The 14582-nt window shown below is 34.5% G+C and overlaps 1 protein-coding gene across 2 annotated transcripts in view; it reads right to left on the reverse strand.

The window, feature by feature from the left end:
* TNKS (tankyrase) overlaps window positions 1-14582 on the reverse strand; it is a 162365-nt gene that overhangs the window by 26534 nt on the left and 121249 nt on the right. For both annotated transcript variants that reach the window (XM_045535409.1, XM_045535408.1), the window contains exons 12-16: window positions 8954-9125; window positions 6217-6296; window positions 3906-4051; window positions 1832-1997; window positions 134-353 (exon numbers count right to left, since the gene is read on the reverse strand). In XM_045535409.1, coding sequence (XP_045391365.1) covers window positions 134-353; window positions 1832-1997; window positions 3906-4051; window positions 6217-6296; window positions 8954-9125 — 784 coding nt within the window. The remainder of the gene's footprint in view (window positions 1-133; window positions 354-1831; window positions 1998-3905; window positions 4052-6216; window positions 6297-8953; window positions 9126-14582) is intronic.

The raw sequence follows: 14582 nt of genomic DNA on the forward strand, positions 1-14582 counted from the left end.
AGTATGTCAATCAAAAGCATTTTATTAAGTAGTCTCCTTTATGCTTAACATTGCTTTTATCTTTTGGTAAACTGTATTAGGCATCCAAGAAAAAAAAAAAGGAGACTTGGTAGCACTGGTGACCCTTACTTACCTGCCAGGTGCAGAGGGGTTGAATTTCGGCCCTGGGTGTCTCTGCAGTTGATATTCTCTGGGGTACAGAGCTTCTGCACTCTGGCCAGGCAGCCCTTTTTGGCAGCATCCAACAAGGCAGCATCCCCTCTCAGTAAGTCCTGAATATCTGTGTCTCCTTCTTTTACCAAATCGAGAGGTGTGTTTCCATCTCTGTTCTTTTTAGTTGGATCTGCTCCGTGCTACAAAGGAGAAAAACCAAATGGGGCTTGTATTTTCTGTAGTATCTTTCTGTAGGTAGGGATGGAGGTGTGTACGTATGTATCTACTTATTTATTTAATTTACTCTACCTTATTTCATCCAAGGAAAGGAATCTATTATATATGCATTTTGAAAAGGAGGCAATATCTTGTTTTATTTTGCAAATTTCTCTACTTAGCAACATACTGGATCAGCTTTCTAACTACTACTCCATCAAAGCTTCAGGATCAGTGGTGATAAAGTAGGGAGGGTGTTAAGCATCTTTTACTTGTCATATAATATACTATTTCTCAGACTCTCAGTTGTCTTTGGAAAACTTTTCCATTTAAGAATGGCCTGGATGTTAACTGTGACCAGACTTCACTTACACAAAGATACTCACAGGTATTACGAAAAAGAAGAGCGAAGAGGAAGACACACATGTGAAAAAAAGTACTTAATTCCAAATCCCATCCGTAAGAAAAAAGTTTTGGTAATATTTTTTATATTTTCGTAAGTCTTAATACCTATCATAAAATTACATACACATGTATTAAAAATTACATTGATTTAAAAAGTTTAATCACCTAATATGTATGAAATAAAGTAAATAAAAGTACAGAATTTTTATTATGGGCCTGATACAGACTGCTGTTGGCCCACTGTGGAAATTAGGAATAAGCCAAGCTAGACAACAGAGTCACAATGACCGGGACGTTATTTCTTACCAACCAGTAATAATAAAAATGAGTGTCAAATATGGTGTTTTTCTCAACTCATAAGAATATATTTGATACCATAAAAGTGATGAGAGAATAATTTCATTTATATCTAATGAGAATATTTTTTTCTGTAGTTAAAAACAAAACAGAAAACTGTGTATGCGTGCATGCGTGCATGTATATCTGGTCACCTTTATTATATAGTTTAACTTAAAAGGAGCGTAAAGTTATTGTTAGTTTCATATAACTACTAGTTTTTATTTCACATATATCCCCAAAATCTATATGAACAACTTTGCTTAGAGACTATCTTATATTTAAAATATGAAATTAAAATAAGTTCTTATAAGATAAATGTTTAAATAATGTTTAATAATGAAGAATGAGTTAGCTAACAATAAAATAGCCAGTAAGAAAAAAAAATAAACTTGATAGAAAAACTTGTTTCTCCCTGCACATTTTTTCTGATATTTGTAAGTACACGCAATGCAAACTGCTTCAACTCTTTCCAAAACCTACTTTGATGAATTTTGATGAAGAGAATTTAATCAAATCAGTTCAGAACTTCACTTCAGGCAGTACTTAAAGCTATGTAAGTATCATGATATCACTTACAGTCTTCCTCAAAATAGAAAGTGGAAGCAGTTTCTATGGCGCTTATTATTCTTAATAGGATAAAACACTCCGATTTAATTTCAAGTAATAACCAGAATATAAATACAATTACTTTATTTTTATAACTTTTTAAACTACATACTTTTAAAAGGAGCTTGCAGATTTCATATTTTCCTTTAGCTGCTGCTTCATGTAGAGGGGTAAATTTCCACAAGTCCGCCACATTCACAGAAGCCCCGTGCCTTACTAAAAGCTCAGCTACCTCATAGTGTCCATATGAACAGGCATTATGAAGGGGCACCAGGCCGCTAAACGGAAGAAAATTATTTTAAAGTCATAAAACAAATCTTTGTGTTAAAATGATTCTTATAATAAAAATAATACTATTCTTCTATGACACTGATTATACTGAACACCGCTCAAAAAAAAATAATTCTCCTCTGTTCTTTAAGATAGAGTCATCCATTTCTCAACAATTTCTAAATAAGGATTAATAATTTCAAAAATGTCATTTCAATGTAAGCACTTTTTATATGATTTTTGGGGATGGATATATATGTTACAGCAATCCTTATCCTTAAAATATATATAGAGAGATATATTCACAGAATAAGGTTCTATCACCATACTTTTAATTCAGATTTTCACCCTACCAATATAAAAAGCAACATTACAAAGTAATTTCAGGAATAACTCATCAATAATCTAGCTTTATCATCTCTCAGATTTTCTTCAAGTTTTACTAATAAAAATTGTATTCTTATTTATAAAATATATAATGCAATTCAACTTATTTAGGCAAGTTCTACCTTTTGTTTTTGTTTTTTATTTTTTAAATCATCATGATTCAGTGGTGATTTCTGTGCATAGGTTTAAATACTGAGGTGCCATGCAATGAAAACACACAATCCAAGTGATTCAGAAAAGTATTCGGTAAGAAAAATGATGACATCAGTTATAAATTCTGGTCAGATTAAGAAATGAGCAAACCATTTTGCGATGACTCTAAGTTTTGATTAGTATGGGCAGCTGACATTCGAAAAGGACAAAAAGATGTTCCCATTAAAAAGGATGCATCAAAAGAGTAAGCTGCACTTAAGCCAAAAATGAAGTGTCAATTGCCTTTTTATTTAGAGAGATCAGTGCCTTTGTTTTATGATGAAATGTGCGAAGTGCTAAAATGGGTAATAGAAACAAATGTTGACTGCTCGCCAATGCTTTACAGCACTTTGAAGGAGCTAGTAATATTGTTACTGAATAATCATGACTGATGTGTCCCTTTAAAAAGATAAATAAATACATAATGGTTAACTGAAGCCTAAATAGTTTAATTCTATCCCACTCTGCTATGCAATTGCACAGAAAGGTGCTGGCTTATTTTGAGATGGTATGAAATTAACTCAGAATATGGAAACTCATTTCAGCTAAAACTCCCTTCTCACATTTCTAAGTAGCTTCCATGGCTGTTTAAGCTTTTTCTAGATAAATTCAAATAATCTAGCAAACTAATATAAAATATAGACTATCTGAATTGGTAAAAATAAAATTATATGTCTATCAATACTAATGACTTTGGGATGAATGGCTTCTTTTTGGATGAGATTATATTAAATACATTTTTTAATAGCAAAAAAACGGGGAAAAACAATAAATTGTAAACTATGTAAAACTATAAAACATTCATATTATGTAATAAGATAGTATATATAGGCATTAAAAGAATGAGATAAACTATTAAGTACTGATATGGAAAGACATTCAAGAAATACTACTGGGTGAAAACAAGTAAACCACAAAGCAGACTGTATAGAATGGCACCATCATTTGTGTTAAAAACCACCACACAGGGGTGGGGAACCTGTGGCCTTCTAGGTCATTAAGTGCAGCCTTTTGACTGAATCCACATTTTATGGAACAAATCTTTTTATTAAAAGGGGTGCAGCAAACAAAGATGAATCTGTTCTTGCTTCCTTTGGTGCTTAAAAAAGAACAATTCTGAAATCAGAAAGCCACAGGTTCCCCACCCCTGCTTGGGCTGACAGGGAATTTTCACCTTCTATACTGTACATTTCTACAATGCTTTAATTTATCTTTTAAATGAGAAACATGCACTACTTTTTATAGGGAAAAAAATCTAAGACTTCAAAAATATTTAATATATGTATTTTTTAAGTATGAAGAGAATCAATCCCAAACAGCTAGATTCCAACACATACCCTTTGTCTTTGGCATGGACATCGGCACCATGGTGTAGAAGGTACTCCACGACAGACACACGATTATAGCCTGCCGCAAAGTGTAAGGGTGTAGAATGCCGGCCCTCTAAATCTCTGCAATTCACATTCTGAGGGCTGCAAAGTTGCTTTTATGGTGCACACACAGAGACAAACACAAAAAGAACATTAATATTTATTCATAGATTTTGCTCCAAAATAATGCAGCATCTTGGATAAATTATAATTTTCTAATGAATATTTATCACCAGATTAGATAATACAAATGATGTTTAAAATCAGCACTATGCTTAGCTTTATAGTGATTACAAATACTCTTACTATGAACACAGTAATTTAATCTTTTTCGACATTTCCTGGCCACAATCTTAATCAAATAGTCAAACCCATAATGAAGCCAAAGATGCCTTGCTATTTCATCTTTATGAGTCTTTTTTCCCCTGAGACTGTCACAGCATATTTGCTGGTACCAACACGCTCTTAGCCATTCTTTGCTCAAATATGACCATCCCCAGTTGACCAGAGAACTACAGAGTTCTTGTCTTCTCTAATGTCCATCTAGTAAGCAAAAAGGCTCTGGAAAAATTAATTTTCTGCTTGGGACACTCACTTGGCCCTTTGATCCACTATAGCAAAGCCATTTGTTCCCTCCAGAAAATGTAGCAACAAGGTGCCATTTTGGAAGTAGAAAGACTGGACCCCCACCAGACACCAAACCTGCCAGTATCTGCATCTTGGACTTCCCAGCCTCCAGAACTGTGAGAAATAAATTTATATTCTTTATAAATAACCAAGTCTATGGTATTTTATTATAGCAGCACGAATGGACAAGATAAGGAACTTTCACACTGGTAGGATAAAACAAGCGCTTTTCAGGTGGTACAATTTTTACACAACAGGAGGAAGTCCGGGCAGTAAGGGAGAGCTCACAATATCATGTGGCAGAAGGCAGAGGGCAAAAAAGGCCAAATACTGTGTGAAGCTTCTTTAATAAGGACTTTAATCTCACTCACCTGGAAGGAGCCTTCATGACCTAATCACCTCCTAAAGGCCCCACCTCTTAATAATATTGCAATAGGGATTAAGTTTCAACATGAATTTTGGAAGGGCACAAACATTCAAACCATAGCACTCCTACTCAGTATATTAGTAGAAATAGAGATCTTTTCCGGTTCTTAGTTTTAATATAATAATAGCTTGTTACAGTGACAGGAGCAACAGTAAGACTGGCAAATGCCTGGAAAGCCCCTGTCATCATACATTTTAGCCTAGAGAACAACACTATTTTCTCTGCTTTATTTGCCTTTTCTATTTTTTTATTCTAGCCACTAGACCACTAGGGATATTTGCCTTTTCTAATTTTCATTACCTTTCTTCTTATTTCCCTGAAGTTAGATCATTAAGAGAGTGAGCAATGATACATGATGTAGCACAAAGATCAGGAAATTAAAAATCAGTAAAACAGGGTCTGAGTCTTTATTTTACCCCTTATCAACTATTTGAAAAGGTTAAGTCACTTAAGCTCTCTGAGCCTTGGTTTATTTATCTGTAAAATGGAGATATATATATATATATCTCCACATAGATAATATATATGTTCATATATAATAATAAATAATGTATATTCATAGATATATAATTCTCTCACTGGAAGAATATGATGCTCTTTATAAACTATAAATTATTATTTAAATATTATTATATATTAATATATATCACCACCAGTGATGCAGCCTTTCATTCCTTACTTTGCTTCCTACTGCTTTGTAAATAAACATAATTTAGCTTATAATTTAGATTGTGCTGAAATGGTAGCATTCAAAGAAAGAAAAGGAGACAGAGAAGAGATTTGGAGGACATCTCTGAAGGAGATGGAAGTAATGTCAAAAAATAGAGTATAATTAAAATCAGTTCACTCTCCCAATATCAAGTAAAGCACTGTTGGCTGCATGGCTTTGCCATAGTGGATCAAAGGGCCAAGTGAGTGGCCCAAGCAGAAAATTAGGATAACATTTGCAATGATGTTTTTTGATCTTCCCCAGAGAGTCACACATTTATTCTAGGAAAGCATTCTTATGATCCCTCAACCACTGTAATTACTCATATGCAGAAGATGGATTTTCCTTTTTATGTAACTTTACTTGCCAAGAAAATATTCAGGATTTCTCCGTCTACAAGTCTTCTCTGCCCATCTTTTTGTTGGGATTTGAGTAGTTACTCTTAGAAGCTTCAAAAAAGAATTGGTTAGCAAAGTTCAGCAGCGCCACCCTAGAAGATAAAAGCACTGACTTACCTTCACAGTTTCCAAGTCTCCAGCTTTAGATGCCTCTAAGAGTCGATAGTCAACATCAGAAGTGCGTATAGGTGTACTCTCTGCATAAAAAAAGGAAAGTTACTGTTGGTTCTTGAATAATCTCAGAGTAGTTAAGGAGGAAAAATTATTTGGTAAGTGGAAAGAGAATAAGGGGTCAAAAATTTCTGAGATCTAATATAGGGTTTTCCCCAGTCTTTTTCAGATAAGAAAAAAGTGTTTTCTTCTTTAAGTCTATATCCATCTCATCCTAAACCAAATCTAAATAAATTGTAGGACACACAAATCCTTCTCCATCCCTACTACTCTACCCCTCAAATTTGCTGATCACAAATTTGGCAAAGGGAAGTGAGAAAACCTAGGACCAAGAGATCAAGAACATTTTTATGATACATTGGTTTTACAAAATGTTGTAGCAAAGCTTTGCCATAGATTTGTTTGTTTGTTTCTTTACCGGAAATCCCTTTATCTTCTAATGCCATAGATTTGTTATGTAAACCTAGGGAAGTCACTTGACTTTTCAGTACTCAAGGTTTAATTTTTCTGTTTAGTCTCAATGACCTCAATATAAAAAAGAAGTACTACTCCTGAAATCAAAATGATCTTAGAAAGTATAATCAGTGAATAAAAAAGGCCTACCAAAAACAGACATTTGTTTAATTCACATTTATTGAATGTCTTCAGGGAAATGCTATTTAAAAAAGGTACGATACCAATGCTAAATAGAATATAATTAAATGGGACTATTAAATTTAGAGGCTAACAAATGAGGTATTTTGATTAATCCACCACAAACAAACCAAATATTCATTTCATAAGTATGCTTATGGACATTAAGTGTGGCTCTTAAAATGGGCACACACACAGAACACAAAAGGAGGCCTAAATTTTAGACTGTGCTCTATTATCTGTAACTTTGGACAAACCATGCAATAGCTTAGTTTCTGAACTTATAAAGTGAGAGTTAGAAGTCTCTTTCAGATTTAAGATTGTGGGAAGATCAAGTGATGCTATGAAAAGGTTTTAGATTTCAGAAGAAATACTTTAGTTCCTCTAGTCTAAAGTGTTTTGTTCAGGAGAGTGGCTTTTATAGAAGTCCTGGCATGTTCTCAATTAAGCATTTAATTACCTACATAATGTCTTATTTTAAAAATCAATTTTGAAAGCAAGATTTTCAAAATAATTGAAGAAAAATATTTCACTTGTGATTTGGTATTTAATTTTATCTTTTACCAAAACTCAGATATTCCAACTGCATTCATTTAGAAGACATTGTAAAAGCGGATGGATCTAATCTGCTTGGTTTATTCAATCCTTTTTCTCCATTTTAATTATCTCTAAAAATTATGCACAGTATTATTAGAAATTTTTATGTAATACCTTTATGTTTGCCTAATTTAAAGTTAAACTTATAGAAACTAACTTAAAATTCAGTACTAAGTGATTCTCAGTAAAAATGTATATGAGACAAATTTAGGAATGTTTTAATAAAAATTGCAACATTTAGAAATTATTCGTATCTACTGAGAAGGCAGAATAGGCAAGGAGTAATATATTCTTTAGGCAAATCATGAAGTAAAAGTCATGTTTTTAATAGTTCAAACTTGAAATCCTGTAATAGGAAATTTCATTCCTTTGGTTAGATCTTATTCATTTTGATAGTGAAGACACCCCAGACAGATGATGATCTTTAGACAGCAGAGTAAAACCTAAGACTGAAGTAGAATGACCACCCTCTAAGAATAACCTATAGCATGAGAAAAATACAAGTCCTGAACAGTTTTGACCACATTGTACAATTAGCTTTGTGAGGCTGTTTAGCTCTGATCCAGCTCTAACAACATGCACATATCATAAACTCTATATGCCTTGGAAGGCTCCCTGTGTCAGCATATAGCAGTGATTCTCAACTGGGCTGTACTTCTTGGGGGCCCTTTAGAAATTTGTGGGGTCAATTTTTCTCTTCTAGTGTAGCCATACCCAACCTGTTACATTAATAATTATAAGTTACTGTCATTTTCCCTTTCTATTATAGTTCAGGTATTTTATATAGATTTTGGGAATATATAATACTGTATATAATAGGTCATATTATCTATGAATTTCATTTCTGGACAGTAAAGGGGATGTTGTAAAATATGCATTATAAAAAGGGGGCACCATGCCTAAGAGAGTTAGAAACTACGGGGCTATGAGTAGAAAAAACTAACCAGGACTTTGGACTCCTTGTCTGTGGCCTTCTCCATTTTATTCTTCCAGTTTGTTATGTCATTCCATAGCAGATATAATCCGCAGATAAAAAGGTTCGGAAAGAAATCAATTATACTAAATTTCTTTGAATCTATTTCATCATTTTTTAGTAGGTAGACTATAATTTCCTTTAATTTTGAAACTTAGTAAGCCAGAGTTTATTTTCATATCACTTTATGTTTGATCTCCCTCAATAAACTAAATACAGGTAGTTAAAATATCTAACACTGTACTAGGCAGACAATGCAACATTCAGCAAGTTTATAATTCTAATTTAAACCAGGAAACGACAAGATAATTTCTTAATAGTGCAATGACGTTAAGAATTATAAGAAGGTCAGAATATTACACATTCGAGAAAAGGCATGGAAAAAATTCAGGCAAAGAAAATATGGCAAAGAGTGAATGTGTATTTCAGTGGAAATGGAATAAGAAGCATAAAATACACTGTTTATCCACTTTAACTCACCACTCAGGATCTGCTGCACTGCCTCGTTTCCCATTTGCGCTGCTGTAAAGCCTTGTAAGGAGATGATGGAGGGGTCAGAGCCATAGCTCAGCAGGAGGCGGCAGGTCTGCAGGTGACCTGCAAGGGCAGCTCTGTGCAAAGCAGTCTGACCAAGGGTGTCCAGTGCATTCATCTGAAAAATCATTGGGTGGGCACATGGAATTGAGCGTTTATTTTTGCTCCCCTTCACACCTTAGAAAATACAGTCTTACGAGAAAAATCAATTGTTAAAGCTTTTAGGAAAACGTCATAGATATTCATTGTTAACTTTTGCTCACTGGTTCTGAAGAAATATCATTTTTTTTTAGTCACCCATTTCTGACCACCTGATTGAAAATGACAACATAGTCCTCCCTTCCCTGAATGACCACTTTCATGTCCACTTCCCATTCCCTGCCACTCCCCTTGACAACTAGAATGTAAGGTCAACAAGGAGAGGGACTCTCCTCTGGTGTTCACTGCTAGCCACATCGAAGATACTCACCAAATACTTTTGAATGAATAGGTTTTACCAAACTTGTTCCCAGAATATGAAGATAACAGAATATGTAAGCCAACACTGTCGAAGTAGTTGATTATATTTTTTTCTCATTTTAGGTAATGCCTAATTATAATAGAACACCCTAATTGAGTTACAAACACATTTAACAACAACAAAACAAAAAAATGATTTGAGGATTCAAATGTTCTTTTTCAAAACTTCGAAGAGTTATACACAGAAAGAATAATTTAGCTAGTTTTAAGACTGTTTAAGACAACGTTAAACTTTGGGATTAAGTCTTCCTTGATTACCTAAAGTCTCGAGGTACTCCCTTTCTGAACACCTGTGTCAATTTAGTACTTAACTGTCTTACAAATTATAACACTGGGGTAGTTTAGTTTATCAAGTTAAACTAAGGTTACTTACTGAGAATATGGGCTGTATTATATAGAATTTCTGGGTCCTCTAGAAATCTCCTGCTAAGGGCACACAGCAAACTCTGCACACCCACCACGTAGAAGGGTAAGAAAAGAAAGGATTTGAGACAGTTGGTCTCCCAGTCTCCAGTCTTTTATCATTACCAGCAAGGCTGTCATACTTGTTGTGCAGGTAAGGGTTCATCTAAATTCTTAACGGTCTTTCACAAAACTCACCATGAGATACCAACATATTTAATTCTATCACATTTGCCAGCAGAAACAATGACTGTTTACACATAGCAACATAAAAAGCACAGCCATTAGCATTTATCAATGGAAAACACAAGCTGCTGAACTAACCTTGAGTTTTTATTTCTTTGTTACTTCATCATACAAGAAAAATCTAAAATTGTGGACTTTCTAATCATTAATATTTTTCTGGAAATTGGATAAGAAACACACTAAATTATTCATTTATAGTAATGGAAACTCCCAATTCGGCTTGCTAAATCATGGGAACATGATTTGAGAATTACTCCTCTAAAATACAGCTTTTACCAAGTTATTGTTCAGCTCAAATGAATGACTCTTCAGTGCCTTCAAATAAAGTCGAACTTCTCAGCACGTTATTTAAAACCATCTGTAATTTACTCTGATGCCACCTGCCTTTCTGCTATCATTTTTCATCACAATCTGATAGGCCTGCTATGCTCCAGCTCTATCAGATTACACCGGAGCGCCATTTTATGAAGGTGTTAGTTTCTAAAGTCATTGCAAAAGGCAAAATTTGCCTTTGGTCAAGATTATCCTTGAAAACACCTTAGCAAAATGGTAGAGATAGATGTCAAGTTTCTCTGTAAATTGAACACTAGGCAGTTTTCCCTCCAGTGACTGAGCAGATCAACTGAACACAAGATAAAGTATACATGGTATCTTTAAACATTAGAAACACCTGTGAGAAGAGGTTCTCTCTATAAATACGTGTGATGAAACTGAGAGCAACACAGAAAGCAGCAGATTCACTGCTCCCAGCTCTCACCCTGGGGCACGCACTCACAGAGTGAAACTGTAGACAAAACTCACCACTCACCGATCATTCAAATTAATTTTTCTTGTTCCCCCCTCCCTCACCATTTTGGAGGGGGTAGTCCTGAGTGAAACGCCACTCTATGCCTTGTGTTTTCATTTTTCTACTGTGCTAAACAACAACGTTTAGGACGTGGCTGGAGATTCATAAATGTCTTCTTAATGAGGACATAACATTAATTGAAATAGGCCAGGAACAGAAAGTTAAATGCTGCATGTTCTCACTCTATGAAGCTAACCAGTTGATCTCATAGAAGTAAAGAGTAGAACAGAGATTACTAGAAGCTGGGAAGGGTAGGAACAAGGGAAGGATAGGGAGTTATTTATGAAAGGACACAAAATTACAGCTAGATAGGAGGAATAATTCTAGTGTTCTATAGCACTGTAGGGTGACTACAGTTAACAATAATACATATTTTCAAATTGCTATAAGATATTGAATGTTCTCAACACAAAGAAATGATAAATGTCTGAGATAATGAATATGCTAATTACACTGATCTGATTATGTACCCAAACATCACTATCTACCCATAAATACATGTAATTATTATGTCAATTAAAAATTAATAGAATAATGTATAAATGGTTATTACAATTGATTTATAAAGGAAACTTTTTATATTTAGCTGAAAAAAATTTCAACCATTTGATCAGGACTGATTGATAACCCTAGAAAGCTAAAAACTTGATCAGCCCTCTTTACAAAAAAAAACCCTAAAAAGCTAATTTTGTTGAATATTGCTAAATGAGTATACCAGCTTTTGTACATATACCTTAAGTCTACATTTCTGCAACTGGTTTTCTAAGAGAAAGTAGTTTCCTAGGAAGAATTTATCTGCCTAAAGCAGAATTCTGCTCATGCCACCTGCCTATTCAAAAATTTTCAATGGCTTTCCAAGGATTATGAGAACAAAGTTTAAACTCTCCAGTTGGGACTGCCAAGATCTTGCTCTAACTTATCTTTTTGGATTTTCACTATTTCCCTTTTCTGCACCTTTTGGATTAACTAATCATAACTTCTGACCATTTAACAGACTCCTTCGTGTTCCAGATTTTCAGTCTTTATTTAAAATATATTCTTTGTATTTTGCCTATTTCTATGTATATAACTCCTGCCATTCCTAGCTGAAATTCTGTTTTCCTCATGAAATTTCTCCAGTCTCTCCCTAGCCTGCCACCACCAATGGAAATAATTGTTTTCTCCTCTGAATATAAACTTACCTGTACTTCTCTTATATACACCATGTTCCAATCTGTATAATAGATATTTAAGCAAACTGTGTTAGATAAGACTATTATTAAATTTTAAGTCTCTTAAGAGAAGGATCTCGATCAAATTCAAATTTTATATATCCCCATAGCAGTAAGTAAAATGCTTCGTATAAATGCATGTTCGAAAACAGTTGGTAAATGAATGACTCACAAGAGCAATAAATCAGTAAATTTTACTGATTAAAAAATACTATTTTTAACGTACTATTCTGTATATTGAACAAACATTAGGAACTACCAGATACTCTCCATCTAACCAAAATGCATTCCCTCTTTCCTTGGAAATTAAAAAAAAGTTTTTACAGGTATTTCTAAGTCATCATTATCCTTGGTGGTGTGTATACAAAGCACTCCCAATGAGAAATCAAAGAGGCAAATGACCACAAATTTAATTATTAACTAGAATTCTGTAAAGTAATCAATAATTTACTTTAAAAGGTTTTTAATCCTTTAATGTGTTATTAACTCACTACAGAGTATGGAACTAGATTTATGTTTACTGAACTTGAGTGTAATTATTTGTAAACTTGCAAAATTCATGTGGAGTTTTAAAAGAAACAATCAAGTTCCCTGAAAAGAGGTATATATAAATATTATAATGGTATATATTTTCTTTGCTTTATTAAAGGGTATATATTTTCTTTGCTTTATTAACCTTGCTCACATGCCCTGAGAGATAACAGCATAGCTGATTAGACTAGAGGGCGCCAATCCAATGGGCACACTGAACAAGTTAATCTTATTCATAACTCTCCGTTCTTCATCCCTGACACTTGGGAGAGACAGTGTCAGCTGCACTTCTAAGCCAAGGACACATAAAGTATGGGCTATAAAGGCCATAGCTAGGCCACAGAGAAACAAAACAGAAAAATCTAGCCTTTAGAAAAAAAAATGAAGCAGATGAGCAAACACTGGCAGAGAAAAGAAACCATGAAACCTCAGACAGAGAGTGGGAGATTCATAACCGGACAAGCCCCTCCTCCCCTTCCAAGACAGTGAGAGACAGAGACAGAGACAGACAGAGACAGATGGAGAAAGACAGAGGGAGAGGCAGAGGGAGGGACAAGAGAATGGCAGCCAAGGTACTTAGCAGGTTCCAAATTCCTTGTTCTGGTCTTTTGTGAATCTGAGCTGCAATTCCTACAGATTATTTCTGGTGGATAACCACATGGTTATCCCACAGAAGTAATAAATATACATGTATAGTAGTATAAAATAGATTTCCATTTGTGCTTCATCTAGATTCAGTTGGTTTGTTACTGGTAACTAAAATGTCTCAGGGACACCAGCCCCTTTGTGCTCAGATATTATTTGTACTCTAAAAGATACTTTGGATTTGTAATATCTTTAAAAGCACTTTAACACTTTTGAGCTAACAGAATCTACTTATCAATCCACCTCTAGTATAGCATTAATAAAACCCTTATAATGAGCTAACACATTTCTCCAAAGTGAGCAAAGACTTGTGATCACTTCTAAACGTGAGAAATAAGCCCATTAAATGTCAATTACTATTGTCACATCTTCTTACATACAATGTAAATAAATGTGCCAAATGAAGACATGAATAATCAGAAGAAATTCCTTCATGTTCCACACATTTAAAAGATGCCCACTAATGACAAAGTAGCAGCACTTTATATACGAAAAAAAGTACTTTTGAATTAAACTTTCTGAATACCATATGCAGTTGCGGCATAGGTTCTCTTAATAATGACAGCAAATGATTCATTAGTGACAGAATGCTGAATGCCAGGGCAGACTAACAACAATAAAGAAAAAAAACTGCTCATGCAGGATAAAATCATCATGTCTCTCCTATTTAGGCTTTTAGTACTCTTGCAAAGCAGGGGATGATAAATATAACTATTAATTTTTTTAAGGTACAGAAGTTTACTCCTAGTAAAATTGGATTTTTCAAATGAATTAATTAGAAATGATTCATACTCCAATTTTCTTACGATCCTCCTTTCTTTCCTAGCAATTTGTTTTCTAACCTTTTGCTGAACATTGTCCCCTCACCCCCTCCAGATCCGTAACCATCCTTCATTCTGCTCTGGGTCTTGGTGAAAACATGGGGATGGACCACATGAACAAGCTCTTCTGGTCTTCACCACTGTGCTGGATTTGGCCAACAGGAGGCAGTGATAAGAGATGGTGGGCAGAGTGAGGAGAGTGAGGAGTGGAGATTAGATATATCCCTCTGTCACAGTGACAGGTGCTGTCAGGTGGCCTTGTCCACACAGCTCCTTTCTCCTCGTGCCAGTGGCCTCTCCCTTCCCTTGCCCCTTCCGACCAGAGATCTCTCTCCTCTCACTACCTCATTCCT

This window comes from Lemur catta, chromosome 22 (genome assembly GCF_020740605.2).
Source record: "Lemur catta isolate mLemCat1 chromosome 22, mLemCat1.pri, whole genome shotgun sequence".
Classification (NCBI taxonomy): domain Eukaryota; kingdom Metazoa; phylum Chordata; class Mammalia; order Primates; family Lemuridae; genus Lemur; species Lemur catta.